Source organism: Lynx canadensis, chromosome B3, assembly GCF_007474595.2.
Source record: "Lynx canadensis isolate LIC74 chromosome B3, mLynCan4.pri.v2, whole genome shotgun sequence".
Classification (NCBI taxonomy): Eukaryota; Metazoa; Chordata; class Mammalia; order Carnivora; family Felidae; genus Lynx; species Lynx canadensis.
In genome coordinates this window covers 3,770,575-3,786,571 of record NC_044308.2, presented here as the reverse complement: position 1 = coordinate 3,786,571, position 15,997 = coordinate 3,770,575, and the positions used below count along the sequence as shown (strand labels likewise).

The window sequence follows — 15,997 nt, the reverse complement described above, 5'->3', positions numbered from 1 at the left end:
ACTGGACCCGGCCGTGTACTCGACGTTCTCCCTCCCCTCTCTGCCCAGAACTCACAGCTACAGCATATCAAAATGTGTTGCCTTTAACCCTCACAACCACCCTATGATGTTGGTGCCATTATTATGCTAATTTCACAGATGAGGAAACTAAAGCTCCAAGGCAGGCAGTGTCTCGCTCTGGGTCATGCAGCCAAGTGAACGGGACGCCAGGACTGAGTCCAGGGTCTCTGTGCTGGACCTCCACGCCTCGTCGCTTCCCACGGGCATGAGAAGCTCTCCCCATCTAAATGTCTCCCATCACCCACCCCAAACTCCTACTCCTCTGCCTGGGAAACTCCTACCCACCCTTCAAGACCCAGTTTGAAGGTCACCTCCTTCAAGAAGACTTCTCAAACCTCTCGCAGAGGGAAGCATGTTATCCTTGTTCGTATTTCAAGAACGAGGCTCATCTCGTTGCCCTAATGTCCTGCTCACCATCCTTCTCTCTTGGGAGGGCAGAGCCCCTGTTCTACAACCTCTAACTTCTTGGCTCCTGGCCCAGAGATGGCGCTCAGCAGCTAAGTGGTGTTCATTGGTCAGGCAGGAGCTGATGAAGAGTTGAGGGGGGGTGAGGAGGGAGTTCAGACCCCTGGGAGCGGGTGAGGGCCACGAAACGCCAGGCCCTGAAACCCACAGGTGCATAGCCCACACGGCCCCCTGGCCCCATATTGATCCCTTAGGTAATGTCTGTTTAATGTCCACCTTCCTCGCTACACTGTAAGCGTCATGGGACCACAAACATTCACCACTCTGTTCCTGGCATCCCAAAGTGGATGGCCTCTTGAATTTCTTGAAGGAACGAGTGAATGATCACAGGACGGGCTCTCTGATCAGCAACGTAAGTCATTAGTCTGAACCCACAATGGGGAGCAACCTCTCATTTCGTTGCCCACACTTACCCCTCCCCGTGAAAGCAACCGGCCGGCAGCCTGGCGTTCTTGTTGGCAAATGTGGGTCGGCTCTCCTGACCGTGCCCATCCTCTGCCGGTGACTGCCCTCCACCCACACAGCCTGTGGGGTTTTGTGCTGCGAGCAAGGCTCCAGAGGGCAAACTTCATATCGTCAGCGTCACCCGATGACGGGAACGACTCCAGCACCGCTCAGGACTGGGAGCAAGCAGCCGAGAGTATCAAAGATCAGGGACACTCTGGCCACATATTCCAGAAGGTTCCTCAGGGGTCAGCTGCCAAACCCCTACCCAAAGCAGAAACGATGGTGATGTCGATGACAGTAATCACAGACCTGGCCACCACATGCTGAGTACTTATGTGTCGGGCACTATGCTGGACGCTTCACACACATTCCCTCGTTTGTGGTCACTTTACTGTGCATTTAACAGATGAAGACATGGGGGCACCTGGGTGGCTCAGTTGGTTAAGCGTCCAACTTCGGCTTGGGTCATGATCTCGCAGTCCGTGAGTTCGAGCCCCGCGTCGGGCTCTGTGCTGACCGCTCAGAGCCTGGAGCCTGTTTCAGATTCTGTGTCTCCCTCTCTCTCTGCCCCTCCCCCGTTCATGCTCTGTCTCTGTCTCAAAAATAAATAAACGTTAAAAAAAAATTAAAAAAAACAAAAACAGATGAAGACAGTGACATCTGAGAGATGCAATGACTTGTCCAAGCTCACACAGCCAGGGGCTGGGGATCTGACTGCATTTAACCCTCCTCCGTGTCCCCCCCCACCCCCCCGACAGGCGGCCCTCTATGACAGTGAACTGGCCACCACGTAAGAATGAAAGTTCTCTCTTGAGTCACTCGGAGGCGTCAGAGAGCTCTTCCCCGACCTTCAGAGCTCAAATCTGCCTGGGCACGTGCTCTACTAGAAGCTCCTCTCCCGGCCCTTTGGAGCCTCCCAGAACAGCTCCACTCCTTTTCCCCACGAGGACCTTCTCTGTCACCTCCCTCCCCGAGGACAACACAAGTCAAAGTGCCTCTCCTTTCCTCCATGTATCTGAGCAACTCCATTAAAAGTTTTCCCAATTAAAGATCCCAGAAGGAATCCAATACCCAGGCAGCAGGGTCTGCAATATTCCTCACTAATTGGATCCCTGTGGACACCCCCTACCCAATAATCCACAGACGTCAGTGCCCCCCCGCCCAAGACCCAGAGGACAAATGGTCTCAGTCCCCCCCCCCCCACCACACGGCCTCAGGTGCCACTGCCTGTGACTTCCCCAGGACAAGGCACAAAGAAAGGGGCCTGCCAGAGCCCCTCCCTTAGCGGGACCCAGCCTCCATTTGGCTGGAGGACACCTGCCCGCCAAGAGGTTTCTTTTTTATTATTATTTTAATGTTTTATTTATTTTTTAGAGAGAGTGTGAATGGGGGAGGGGCAGAGAGAGGGGGGACAGAGGACCTGAAGCAGGCTTTGCGCTGACAGTAGAGAGCCCAATGTGGGGCTCGAACTCACGAACCGAACCGCAAGATCATGACCTGAGCCAAAGTCAGACACTCAACTGACTGAGCTACCCAAGGCCCCCCCCGCCAAGGGATTTCTCAATGCACATCTCTCAGGCTAAACTCTTTGGCTGGTGGCGACGCCCCGGTCCCCAATTCCCCAGCTGAATAATAAAAATAATAATAATAATACGACTATCAACCAGGGTTGTGAATAAAAATGTGTTTTTCTCCTTAAATCTCTCTAGTCGTTGACAAATGTCTAAATGTGTTCCCCACAAGCATATTTTTATTCTAACAAGCTAATTCGAACTATAGTTTAAATAAATTCTCCCAGAACGATACCATATGACTAACAGCGCTCAGAGGCAGAACTACTGGAGACTCTGTCGTAGTTGAGCAGAGACTTCCAACCCGCTACCTTCCCACACAAGCGCGCCCCACTAGGAAACTGGGCCACGATGCCAGTGCTCACCTCCAAACCCGTAACACGACCGAGGGCAGCCTATGTGCACGGTGTCTAGAAATACGGAAAACAAAGAACTGGATGCAACCGACTGAGCCACCCAGGCGCCCCTGCCTGTGTTGGCTGAGACATGTCACAGGATTTATCCAGCTTGTGTGTGTGTGTGTGTGTGTGTGTGTGTGTTAATTGCCTCACAACTGAAGCAGGGAATAGAACGTCCTTCCGGTATATATGTCCCTGCCAGCCCTCTCGCCAAGGGAATTCTCCAAAGGAGGGGCCGCGGTGCCCACCAGACAAAGGGCTTTGAAGCACCGTGCTTTCTGCTCACGGAGAACCTTCCTGTCCAGGTCTGCAAGCGGAATCACTCTGCCCTGATATTTCCAAACAAGCAGAAATAGTTTGAGCAGCTGGGTCCTCGTCCACCAACCACCCTTAGCAACAACGATGAATTCTTGATGTTCTCACCAAGATTCACTAAGGAGCAGTGACTCACCCAAAATTACGCAGCCACTGCAAATTACCCGATGTTAATTGTGATCCTGGTTTCTCTACCATTTCTTTCCTTTGGTAATTCATTTAGAGCAACCGATTGCTTGAAGGAATTGTCAAAATGTCTTTTTTTTTTTTTAATACCCTGCCTTGTTCTACAGAGGACTTAAGCGAGTTTACAAAGATGCATAAAATTTAGCAAAATGACAAATTACAAGTAGGTGTGGATTTAAAAGATGACATATATTTGGGGCACCTGGGCGGCTCAGTCGGTTGAGTATCCGACTTCAGCTCAGGTCATGACCTCACAACGGTTTGTGAGTTTAAGCCCCGCGTCGGGCTCTGTGCTGACAGCTCAGAGCCTGGAGCCTGCTTCGGATTCGGTGTCCCCCTCTCTCTCTGCCCCACCCCTGCTTGTGCTCTGTCTCTCTCTTTCCAAAATGAATAAACATAAAAAGTTAAAAAAAAAAAAGAGAGATGATGTATATTTATAGTCACCGTCATGAAACATGTCCACTCAAGGTATTTTAAGTTGAAAAACTTATGTTACAAAACAGATGTAGGAGATGATTCCATTTCGTTAAAAATACATTTGTTCTAGGTAGACCTACATCTAGACACAGAGACACACGTACATGCAGAGAAATCTGCAAAGACAGACATCTGATTGCCCAGGGAGGCTATCCCTGAGACGTGGGATGACAAGTAATTTTCACTTCCTTCTTCATGCTGTTATTTTTTAGTATGAACGTGCAACATTTTTATAATTAGGGGAAGAAAAGCAAAGCTATTTTCATTTTGTTTAAAAAAAAAAAAAAAGAGAGAGAAGTAAGAGCAAAGGAAGGGCCATCCGACAGAACAAGGAATAAAGGTAACAGACGAGGGCTGGTAAATCTGCCGGGGGTGACCGCACATTTAACTCTAGTTCCCCGGGAGCCGTTACAGAAAAGAAACCCACTATTGACACAAGTCGTGAAGTCCACTTGACAAGAACAAACCACCTGCTTTGCTCTGAGTCTGTTTCCAGCAAGAATGATGGCACGCCCCCCCAAGTGAAGGTCAACCCAAAGAGTAGTCATTCATTGCTATTCATTCATTCATGCATGCATGCATTCATTCATTCCATACACGCCTAGTTAGTGCCTACTCCATTGTATATTCTTCCAACTCTGACACGGAATGTGACACTAAGGGCTGCCTACGTGAGGACGGTGATCATCAATGCTAACAGCGCCCTGGTAGTCCCTGTAGCATATGGGGGCATCTGTCCTACATGTCCCAAATAGGCGGGCACTGCCTCTGACACCCTTTGCGTTACAACATCTCGTTGAAACACACACATAAAGATGGTACTTCTACACGTGGCTTTACCTCCGATTTGGAAATACAATCTCTGTTAAGGGCAGGAGTGACCTAGTAGGTCTGCTCATCCTGGATCTCCCAACAGACCCTCCCAATAAATGCCTTACAAACAGATTGAATGAACCTTAGTAAAGTGAAGTTTAGAAAGCCCAAGACAGAACCAAGAAAGACAAGTTCCTTCAACAGATCTGAGAGACCGTATCTGTTTTTGTCAACACGAACCCAAAAGCAAAGTTCATACTCTGCGGGAGGAATGGAAAATTACACGAGAAGGAATGAACATCAAAGGAAAGCTACCCAGTATCGGTTACCGAAAGGAGGCCCAAGGTATTAGATCACCGCGATTGTTATCGCGCAGTGCAACGTAATCTTGGCCGGACAAAATAAAGGAGTGTAAACCAAAGCCTGACAGGACTACAGTCGGTCTTGTTTGTAAACACTGACAAAATCAGCCAAGAGTCACAACAGCAGGCAAGCTGGCTTTTCTGTTACCTTTTGCAGGCGAGTAAAAAGATAATTTATAACCCCAATACTCGGATGACAGCTGACAGCCTGAAAATTAACCCAAGTCATAATAAAAGCTAAATGGCTTGCTTTAGCATTAAAAGAAAATTGCATCCAAATGTGATTTCTTTCTCTCTTGGCCCTTGTAACCCTCAATTAAGCAAGCCATATAAAAGGTGATCCCAAAATTATCACAGCTCCCAGGCCAGCATCCAAGCAAGGCTGCCCACCACATTCAAGCATTAACTCCATCAAAAAAGGACTGGGGCCTACAAGGGGCCTGTCACTATGCCAGGTGTTAGGAGACACAGGTGACAAAGGTAAGCCCCTATCCTTGTGGGATGCCAGCAAGGAGGACAGATTGTAAATAAGTTAAAAAAAAAAAAAAAAAGAAAGAAAAAAAAAAGCCCACATGATTGCAGGTGCGCTGTGGTGAGCTGTGGTGAGTAATCGCAGACAAATAGGTGTGGCTGTGTTCGCAAGGAACGGCAGGGGTCGGAAAGGCTCTGCAGGTGACCCTGATGTGGGAATCTGAAGCATGAGGAGGAAGGTATTTGCAGAGTTAGGACAAGAACCTCCCAGGCAGAGGGAAGAGCAAGTTCAAAGATGCCCCCCCCCCCGACCCCGAGCAGGGCAAGAGGAGAAATGAGGCTCACGTTAGCAGAAGGCAGTGAGGGATGGACAGGGGACACTAGAGATGAGGCACAAGCCATCCCCCTGTGGCTGCAGGGTGTGCGAGGTGACCTGATCCGATTTGCAATTTTTAAAGCCAGCTACTTGGGCCCCCGTATGGAGAATGGACTGGAGATACCCAGAATGGGAGCTGGTCCAGGAAAGAGGCAATGGTGGCCAGGACCAGTGTGGGGGCTATGACCATGGGGACAGGTGGACACCAGACAGTATCCCAAAAGTAGAACCACGGGGCCCACTGACAGCGTGGACGTGGAAGGTAAGGGAGAGGAGAAGCAAGGATGATTCTTAGCAAGCGGGTGGACGGTGGGGCCACTGACTGGGATGGAGAAGATAAAGGGAAGGTCAGATCTGGAAGGGGTATCAGGAGCTCGTTCATGGACAAGAGTTGGAGGCCCCCAGAAGGGCTGTGTTGGAAATAAAAACGTGGGAGTCACCAGCAGGGGTGGGTGGATAACGTTACCTAGGAAGGGAGTGTTGACCGCACAGAGGAAGCAGGTCCGGTCCGTAAGCGGCCCATCACTCAGAGGTCAGACAGAGGTGCAACACTGGACAGGAGCCATCAGGAAGGGGAGCAGAAAAGCAGGGGAGTGTGGCGGCCAGAAGCTGGCTGGAGGGGGGTGGGGCAGTTGTTCCAGGGGGGAGGGAATGGCCAAGAGGCTAAGGCAAGGGCACAGGCTAGCAGCCACCCCACAGTCGGGGTGGCACTGCAGGGTGTGGAGGGTAATCAAATGGTAGGCGAAGAAAGCCAGTGGACGCAGTGGCTTTGGGACAGATGTTTTCAGGGGAAGGGAAGCAAAGAAGCAGGAGAGAGATGCAGAATGACAGAAGCTATGGTGGTGCTCTCCAACATGGCGGCCACCACCATATGTGGCCATTTCAATGGAAATTAAATTACAAACTCAGGCCCTCGGTCACACTAGCCACGTTTCAAGTGCCCTAGAGCCACAGGTGGCTGGGGCCGGCCAAATTGGGCCATGCAGACACAGCACTTTTCCATCAGTGTGGAAAGTTCTACCGGACCGCCCTGAACCAAAGCATGTTTGTATACTGATGGGAAAGAGCCTGGACGGAGGGATGTGGAAGAACAGAGCAACGTTGCCTGACGAGGTGAGAGGGGGACAGGGTGGTGGGACAAGTGGGTGAAACAGGTGGGAGGCAAGACACGGGGCCACAGGGAGATGAGACTCTCCTTGGTCCGTGGCTCCTGTTTTGCTCGCGGAGGGAGGCAAGGTGTGGTGGGGAGGGGACAGACAGAGGTCTGAGGAGGAGAGAGAGTGTGCCAACGGCTGCCCCGGGAGTCAAAACACAACCTTACTGGGGAAACCACACACTTAACGCAAAACACTTCACAGAAGAGAAGCAGAAACAGTGAGTGTCTGAAAGAGGACAAGCATCTGAAGTGGGAGAAGTAAACTCAGATTTTTTTTTTTTTTTCCTCTTAAGTCTGGGCCACGTCTACACAGTGGAGCCGTGACAGGGCTACGGGGAGGGCCGCGATGAGGCTCTCTACTGGCTGCCCTTTCCTCCTTCCCCTCGTCCTACTCCACTCTCGGAAAGGATGACATTGGTTCTATTTTGGGTGAAAATAGCTCCCTCCACCCTCCTCTGCCTGAACTGCTTATCCAGCCTTAACTCCATTTCAATTTACTGCCCTGGTCTGTCTGCACACCTCAATTACGGAAGAAGCGCGCATATTAAAACTGGCAGAAGCAGGCGGGACTTGCAGACCGGCCCTCACCTACACGAAGGGAGTAACAGCCACGAACCGAACGATGGTAGAACTCCGTGAAAGCCACACTCCATTTTCACAAGATTCCCCCAAGCCACTCCTCCCCGATGCTCCACAAACAAAAATTATCTTGACATTTTCTTTCAGCTTTTGTGAGAAAACACTTTCATTTCCACAGAACTATTTGATCTCAACCAACAGAGTTTCAACGTTTGTTTCTGGATCACGCAAGTGTGTTGAGTCGGTTTCGTGTTGTCTGGGGGAGGGAGGGAGAGAGTTAAAATGATCAGACCCCTTTTATCTTCTATCTGGAGACCTACATTTGCCAACTCCTTTTTCCCCATCAATTTCTTTTTTTTTTTTTTTTTTTTTTTTAAGTAGGAAATCTGAGAGCCTCAAAGGTTCCCACTGCACAGAGAGCGGCCTTTTCATAATCTACCAAGAGGTCACTGGAAATGTTACAGAAAACCCGCTTCCCAGCCGGCGTGCCTCTGGTAAAATCACCCCCAGTTTCTCCGTGCGGGAAATCTCCTGGACTGACGCCAACGTCTCAGGCGAATCTCTAGGCCCCTCTCGCCACCCCCCCACCCCCCACCCCCACCCCGCCCTGCTCATGGAGCTCTGGAGAGCCCTCACACTTCACCCAAACTCTTTTCTCTTGGCCTGCCTCTGGGTCCTCCAGACCCCACAGGTGAAGTTGGCCGGGAAAGAGGACTCCAGAAACGGCCTGGAGTAAGGCGCAATGGAGCCGCTGACCCACGGGAGCTAGGTCAGGCCACCAGGACCATGTCGCCCCTTCCACTCCTCCCCCGATCCCACAGAGAAAACCAACATCTCCAGACGCACCCAGCAGCGGTCTGGGGGTCCCGAGAAGGGCTGTCTGGAGGGCGCTGAGCACACAGCAGGAGGCAGACACGCGGAAACTCTGGTTCCCTGACCCCCAGCGCCAGCCCCACGCCCCCTGGCAGGCTGCGACTTCCCCTCTGCGGAGGCACCAAATGGCCCTCCCTCCACAAACGCCCGTCGGCTGCCCCCCCTGGGGGCAGTCGCCCGACCACCGAGGGCGTCAGTTTCCTCATCTGTAAATCGGGCTACATAACTGTTCCCTGAAAACGGACGGCCCCTCACCGCCCTGTGCTCCCATCGAGCGAGCAGATGCAAGGAGTTAATCGTGTTATTAGCACGGTGGCTCCCTGACTCACAGCGCCTACTGCTCACGGAGACGCCAAGGAGAAATCAATCCTGCTTTTTCAAATTACTTTATATACTCACGAGCATTAGTCACTCCGACAGAGTATTTCAACTTCTCCCCCTGAGCCTCTTTCTCCGTCGGGTCCGAGGCCGGAGCCTCAGCCCGGCTCCTTCCGCACTCCCTCACCCCCATCCCGCTCCAAGCAGAGTCCGAACCCACTATTCCTACGCCGGGCGGGGGGGGGGGGGGGGGGGTCAGGATTACTCGGTCTGCTCCCCTTCCAGGAAAACTTCTATTTCCATTCGGCTTGTCACGAACCCCGCCGCGGAGCACGACACACTGCCCCGCGCGCTCGCACACACAGGCCCCGGAGTTGACCGCGCGCCCGGGGCCGGCTCGGAGGCGGAGGGCCACCGCGCGGGGGCCCCAAGTCCGCGCCCCGGCCGGGCCGCCCCTGCCGGGGGTCGACGGCCCCCCACCCCCGGCCGGCCGCGCGCCCGTCCCCCTCCCCCCGGACCCCCCGACGCGCGGAGAGGGCGCCGGCCCCCCGGGGGCTCCCTCACCCCATCTCCGGCGCTGCTCCGGCGGCCGCTCCGACGGGCCCTCTGGCGCTCGCTCTCCGCGCGCTCCGCAGCCGCTCCCCGCGCCGCACATGCGGCGGCCCGTGCGCGCCCGGCTCAGCCCCGGCGCCGCTCCATGCCGCGGGGCTGCGCGGCTGCCGCTGCCGCTGCCGCCGCCGCCGCCGCCGCCGCCGCCTGGCGCGGGCGGGCGGGGGCTGGGCCGGCGGGGGCTGGGCGGCCGCGCTCGGGCCCCGCCCCGTCCCGCCCCGTCCCGCCCCGCTCCCCGCGCCGGCTCCTTACGTAACCTCGGGGGGCCCCCCGGCCGCGGCGCCGGGCAGAGGGCGGGGGGCGTCCCCCGGCGCCGCCGCGCGCTCCCCGCCCGCCTGCCGGGAGGCCCCCTTCCCTCGGCGAGCGGCGTGGGCGCGCCCCGGGCGCTCGGCGCAGTGCCCGCAGCGAGCATCCCGCCGGTCCGACCCAGAGCCCCGCTCGCAGCCGGAGGGACTTTGGGGCCACCCTGCGATTGCGGATGAGGGAACTGAGGCCGCGGGAGGGGAAGCGAGTTGCGCAAGGTCACGTATTCAGATCAGAGCTCAGCTCTCCAGAATCAGAGATGGGCACGGCCACGCCCCTCCTGGAAGCCCACCTTGGCGTTGCCGTCCATTGCCAGGCTGGGTGGCTCAGGGTACCCGCTGCCATGAAATTCCGGAAAGCCAACGTGGCGGGGAGGAGCCGGCACCTGCAGCAGGTGTTCTGGGCTCTTCCCAGCGTGAAGGTGGGACAGGGCTTCCAATTACAGTGTAATAGCTTTTAAGGAGGCTTAGTTAAGCTTGGTTTTATTCTTAGAGCAAGGGAAATGGAGATGGCAAAAGAGGAATTTAAAGACGAGCAGTCTCTTAATCCCCTTTCCACACATCGTGTCCTGATTCCCTACTAAAGGCTGGCACTGGGACTAAGCTAACCTCCATCCCCCGAGGGCCTCCCACCAGATCATCTTCTGCTGAGAACACACTGCCCACATAAGCCTGCCATCTGAGGACAGCGGGGGGTGGGAGGGGGGTGAGGGGGGAGTAGAGGAACAAGCATATGAAGTAGGGTCACCATCTCAAATCTACCCTCACCTCTTCTGGGACCACAACTTTACCTGCTAATTCCCCAAGTCTCCTCAGGGTGCACCCCACCCCCTGTAATTCATACTGTGGTCAGTAATTTTCTCAGCCACAAATCTGATCATATCACTCTTCTTAAAATCCTTCACTGGCTTCCTTTTCACTGTCCTTGGAATAAAGACCAAGACACTAAACATGCCTATAAGGCCCTGCCCCATTTTGCCTCTCCAGCCTTTTCTCTCTCATCATCCTTTCTGCCCTTAGCCAACTGGCCATCCTCCTTTCAGCCTCAGGACCTTTGCACATGCTATTACGGCCATCTGGGAAGATTTTCTCCTCTCCTGTGTCTGTCGCCCCTAGTCAATTCCTACTCATTCTTCAGATCTCAGTTAAACTGTCACTTCTCTGTGGAAACTTTACTTAATGCCCTAGACAAACTGAACACCCATCCTTTTTCTTTATTGCACTTATTATTTGTAATAAATATTTGTGAAATTATCAGTTTAATATCTGTTCTCCCAGGCACATCTGCAAACTCTATGAAGCCGTATCTTTTTGCTCATCGTTGTATCTCCAGTGCTCAGAGCTGTGCCTGAAAGTCCTCCGTAAATACCTGTTGAATGAATGAATTAGCATAAGCCAGGCCATAGACACACAAAATTTGCCAGAGTCTGTAAGCACAAGTGAGTCTGTTTAAAGCCAGGGCTGGTACTTGGTCCGGGAGGAAACGAATCTCTCACTCTATCATGAGCTGGATTCCAAAGATCGGCTGGGGGGGGGGGGGATGAGGGGGATGGGGGTGAGGGTTGCCCTCAGCAGCGTCAAAGGGAGAAGTCAGCATAGGGGAATGAATGGCAGAGGTCAGCTTAGCTGGGGTCGGAGTATCAGAAGACAGATTCACGGCGCGGTGGGGCCAAGCAGTCTCCCAAATCCTGAAGAAGACTTTCTTTTTGTTCCGCTGATGGGAAGGGCACACCCACATTACCCCGGGGAGATGCAGTGAGGCAAGACAGGTGGGGCTGCTGAATCACTTGGGCTGCTTCCCACAGACAGTGGGAAGCAGGGCACTGCTGGAGGTGTGAGCCCACGTGAGGCTAAACACTCCATGAGTAGGGGCATCTGGGTGGCTCAGTTGGTTGAGGGTCCAACTCTTGAGCTCAGCTCAGGTCTTGATCTCAGTGTCATGAATTCAAGCCCCGCACTGGGCATGGAACCTACTAAAATAAAATTAAAGATATAAATAAAGACCCCATGAGTAAAATGCCCATCTCTCTGGACAAAGGCACTCGCTACAGGGTGAGGGGCGGGGGGGAAGAGGAAACGTGTGGATCAGACAAGATCTGGAGACAGCTGCCCCTCCTTTCCACCAGCTTTGAGCGGCCACCCCGTGGGGACCTGCGAGGAGTGCCTTCCCCCCTCTCCTTCAGCCCCCAACTCCAGGCCCAGATTGGATGCTGCCTCTTGGGAACCTTCTGAGGTCGCCAGAGCCGTGTGTAAGCTTCCTGGGGTGGCCCCCAGCAGGAGCGCTTTGTCACAGTGGGATCTGCCTGAGCGTGGGGCCCCTCAGGGTCCCTACCAGTGCCTCCTGCTTCATCAGAATCAACAGTCACCCCTTTCCTGTGAAAAATCTCCCAGCAACATGCTCTGTGCGGCCCCAGTTGTCGGGGAAAAGGATCGAGCAAGTCTCTTCAGCAAGAGGCCTGATGTGAAGAAGGGGGGAGAGAGACTCCTTGCCGGCTGGAGGCTGAGACGAGGCCAGGAGACTCGAGTGTCCTTTTAGGCTGAACATGAGGAGCCAGTGAGGGGCCCGAGACTCCAGCCCCAGGCAGAGGCGTGAGCCTTGGAGCGAAGAGGGTCTAGGGAAGAAAACTGATGGCGGTTGAGGTTCCATTCTGCTCAGAGAAGCAAGGACACCTACCGGACATGCACGACGAGCGAGGGAAGGTGCGGGGAAGCCAGCTGCGGAATGTGAGCCTTGGGAGAGTCAAAGGATCAGAGTCAGTGGATCCGGAGTTGGGAGTGGGTGGCGCGGAGATGCCCCCGGAAGTCGGGGAAGCCTAACCTTGACCGGCACAGACTCGGGCACCTGGGACTCCCGCCAGTCCGTGTGGCAGCAGAGGCTTCCAGAATCTGACCACCAGGCACGGACAGTCCGTCCGGGAAGGTTTTGCACTCTCACCGGGGCAGATGAGACAACCGTGGGTGGCTCGCCAGAGAGCTGTAGGTGCAGAGGGCTGAGGAAGTAAGGAAACGCACCCTTCCTCTGTGTTGCCTACAAATCCCCCAGGCTTCCTTGGCAGGCACCCTCTGAGCCTGAGAGGGTGACGTTCCACGGCTCTGGCCTCCCGTCTGTCAGGTGCCAGCTCCTGGGGAGATGGCTGGCTGTGGGCTGGGGCAGGGGAAATACAAGATGTGCTAGAATGTATTGGTGCACCAGGAAGTAAGGAAGGCTCAAAAAACAAAAGGATGGAGGCTTGTCAGAGGGACACAGGAAAGAGCTTCCAATGGCCAGAGTTGGAACGATTTGAACAATAAAATAAAGGACCCTGTATAGGACTATAACGCAACATAAGAAATGAATATACACGAGTCCGTATTTAAAGAAATTGTTCAATAAGTGGAAAAGAGGCAAATCCTCTGTACAGAAGAATTCCAAATAAGATATGGAGATACTTCCCTTCCAAGAGGTAGAGTTCAACACCCCCCACTCCCCCACTCCCTGAGAGTAGGTCTTAGTGATTTGCCTCTAAAGAATAGAGTATGGGGGTGGGGTGGGCGCCTGGGTGGCTCAGTCGGTTAAGTATCTGACTCTTAATTTCAGCTCCTGTCATGATCTCAGTTTGCGAGTTTGAGCCCTGCGTTGGGGCTCTGGGCTGTCACCTGCTTGGGATTCGTTCTCTCTCCCTATCTCTCTGCTCCTCCCCTGTTCATGATCTCTCTCTCTCTCTCAAAATAGATAAGTAAATTTTAAACAAACAGGAATAAAGTATGGACAGGGGAAAATGGTAACTTTACAGTGGAGAAACCACTTTCTTGACCAAGTGGTGCAGGTTAACATCACCAGTGATGAGCCACTTTGGTATCACGTGCCCTCTGATGGGGTGTTGAGGAGGCGTGTACTTCCCCTGTGTGATGTTTCTTCCCCTACACCCATCGCCCCAGTCGGATCATGAGAAACACGCCAGACAAATCCACAACGAGGAACATTCTACATAATACCTGACCAGTGCTCCTCCATCAAGGTCATGATAAACAAAGACTGAGAGACTGTCACAGAGCAGAGGAGACCCAGGAGACAAGACGACTGAATGCATACGAGATCCTAGATTCGGTCCTGGAAGAGAAAAAAGAAAAACTAAAATCTGGAGTTCGGTTACTGACGAGACACTCGTCGGTTCCTCGTGGCACACGCCCCGTGGCGACGTAAGACCCTGACAATGGGGGACACTCAGGTGAGAGGCACCCAAGGACCTCGGCACTGTCTTTGCCGCTTTTCTGTAAATCTAAAACTGGTCCAGAATAAAAACGTTTATTGAATAAGAAAGCAGCCCTGGGAGTCTCCCGTAGACCAAAGCCTGCGTGCCGTCTCGCCACCGGCCGTGCGTGAGAGGTGCGCAAGCAGAGCTCATAAAATGGAAACACGACTTCTGTATATGTATGGAAGTTACACAGAACAATTCTTACCCCCTCACCTGCAAAGCGTTCACGGTTTCCCCTTCTGTTCTATTTTGAAAAGCGGCGCTGTTCACAACCGACCACACCGATTTCAAAAACCTGCAATCTATATATATTTCTCTTTCAACAGCAAGATTAGGTTTACTGTGTACATGTATATGGTGCTATATATTGCTGACGCAGGGACCTCAAACATTTTGTTTTCTTCTGACCACGAAAGGTCAGCTCTTGATGTAGGAAACAAACGTTTCATTAAAGCCATTAATTAAATAGATATCTGTCAGGTGTTACACAGCCACTAGATTATGTTTGTGGAGACCATATAGTAACATAGAAAAACACGTATTCTTTCTGCAAATACTGATCACCTACCGTGTCTCTGATGCTGAGCTGGACATGAGGGAGAAAGCAAGTGCTCAGCCAAAGAGACACAGTCCTTCTGTGGTGGAACTATAACATCGAGTGGAAGACATATGACAAATAATCACACAACATAAGCTGTGATCTGTGTGAATAGAAGAGTCCTAATTTAGGTTGAGAAGCGTGGGTAGGAATGGCCTCTTTGGAGGGGCACTGACCAGGGATGGCGTGGGAGCAAGAGGTCCCAGGCAGAGGAGCGTCAAAGGCGCTGAGGTGGACAAGACCCAGGAAGTTCCCCGGAGCTGCAAGGGCAGCGTGGTTAGGATGGTGTGAGTTTCGTGAGGCACGAGATGAGCTGGGAGACGAGCACCGGGCACGGAGGCCTGGCTAAGGATTTGGGATTTGCCCAAATGCACTGGCAGGTGGGGAATGCTAGGATCCGGTTTACATTTGTTTTCTTTAATTTTTTTAAATGTTTATTTAGTTTTGAGAGACAGAGTGTGTGAGCAGGGGAGGGGCAGAGAGAGAGAGGGAGACACAGAATCCGAAGCAGGCTCCAGGCTCCGAACTGTCAGCACAGAGCCCGATGTGGGGCTCGAACTCACAAACCGTGAGATCATGACCTGAGCCGAAGTTGGACACTCAACCGACTGAGTCACCCAGGCGCCCCTGGTTTATATTATTTTAAAAATCACTCTGGTTACTGGGAGGAGAGATAAGAAGGGGGCAAGAGTAAAAATACGGAGACTGGTTAAGACGCTCTCACACAAAGCCCAGACAAAAGGTCAGGGCAGAGGTGAAGGAAGGTGAGTTACAGATCAGACATGTATTTGGAGGTAGGCTCAGGAGGACTTGGTGAGGGACTGGGTGTAGATTTTGATATAAAGTTAAGTAATCTATGTTCCCATACTCACTGTGTTGGGACTCTGGTTAGGCGAAAGCTATTTGTGTGTAGGGAGAAGGCCTGGAGGTACAGAAAATGAAAAGTCTGGTTCACGGGGCAGCAGAAGGAATATGGGGTAAAAACACAACACTGAAGTCAGACAGACCCGGGCTGCATCCCGGCTCTGCCGCTGACCATCTCTGTGCTGGTGGGCAAGCTCCAACCTCTCTGTTGACTCCCCTGTAAGGTGAGGAGACCTCACCAGATCTTAGCTTGCTCCCTGAATCTTCAGAATCAAGTCTTTTGAAAGCTTAAATGAGATACGACATGTAAAGTGCTTAGCTCAGCCCCTGGAATAGTACCTTCTTAATACATTGTAAGTACCATTATATTGACTGGCTAGCATGGTGGAACCGGGGAGAAATTTTCATTCTTTATTGTCACTGAATTAATACTGCTATAATGCTATTTATATAGTCAACACACTAAAATTTAGAATTGGTTTGGGGATTCTGAAACTGTATGGAAACAGCTCACGCATTTCC

At 52.7% G+C, this 15,997-nt stretch overlaps 1 protein-coding gene across 2 annotated transcripts in view; it reads right to left on the bottom strand.

Moving 5' to 3' along the window:
• Nucleotides 1-9,563, bottom strand: part of HOMER2 (homer scaffold protein 2) — a 93,161-nt gene extending 83,598 nt beyond the window's left edge. For both annotated transcript variants that reach the window (XM_030317282.2, XM_032593556.1), the window contains exon 1: nt 9,432-9,563. In XM_030317282.2, coding sequence (XP_030173142.1) covers nt 9,432-9,436 — 5 coding nt within the window. In that variant the 5' untranslated portion in view covers nt 9,437-9,563. The remainder of the gene's footprint in view (nt 1-9,431) is intronic.
• Nucleotides 9,564-15,997: the final 6,434 nt, after the last annotated feature.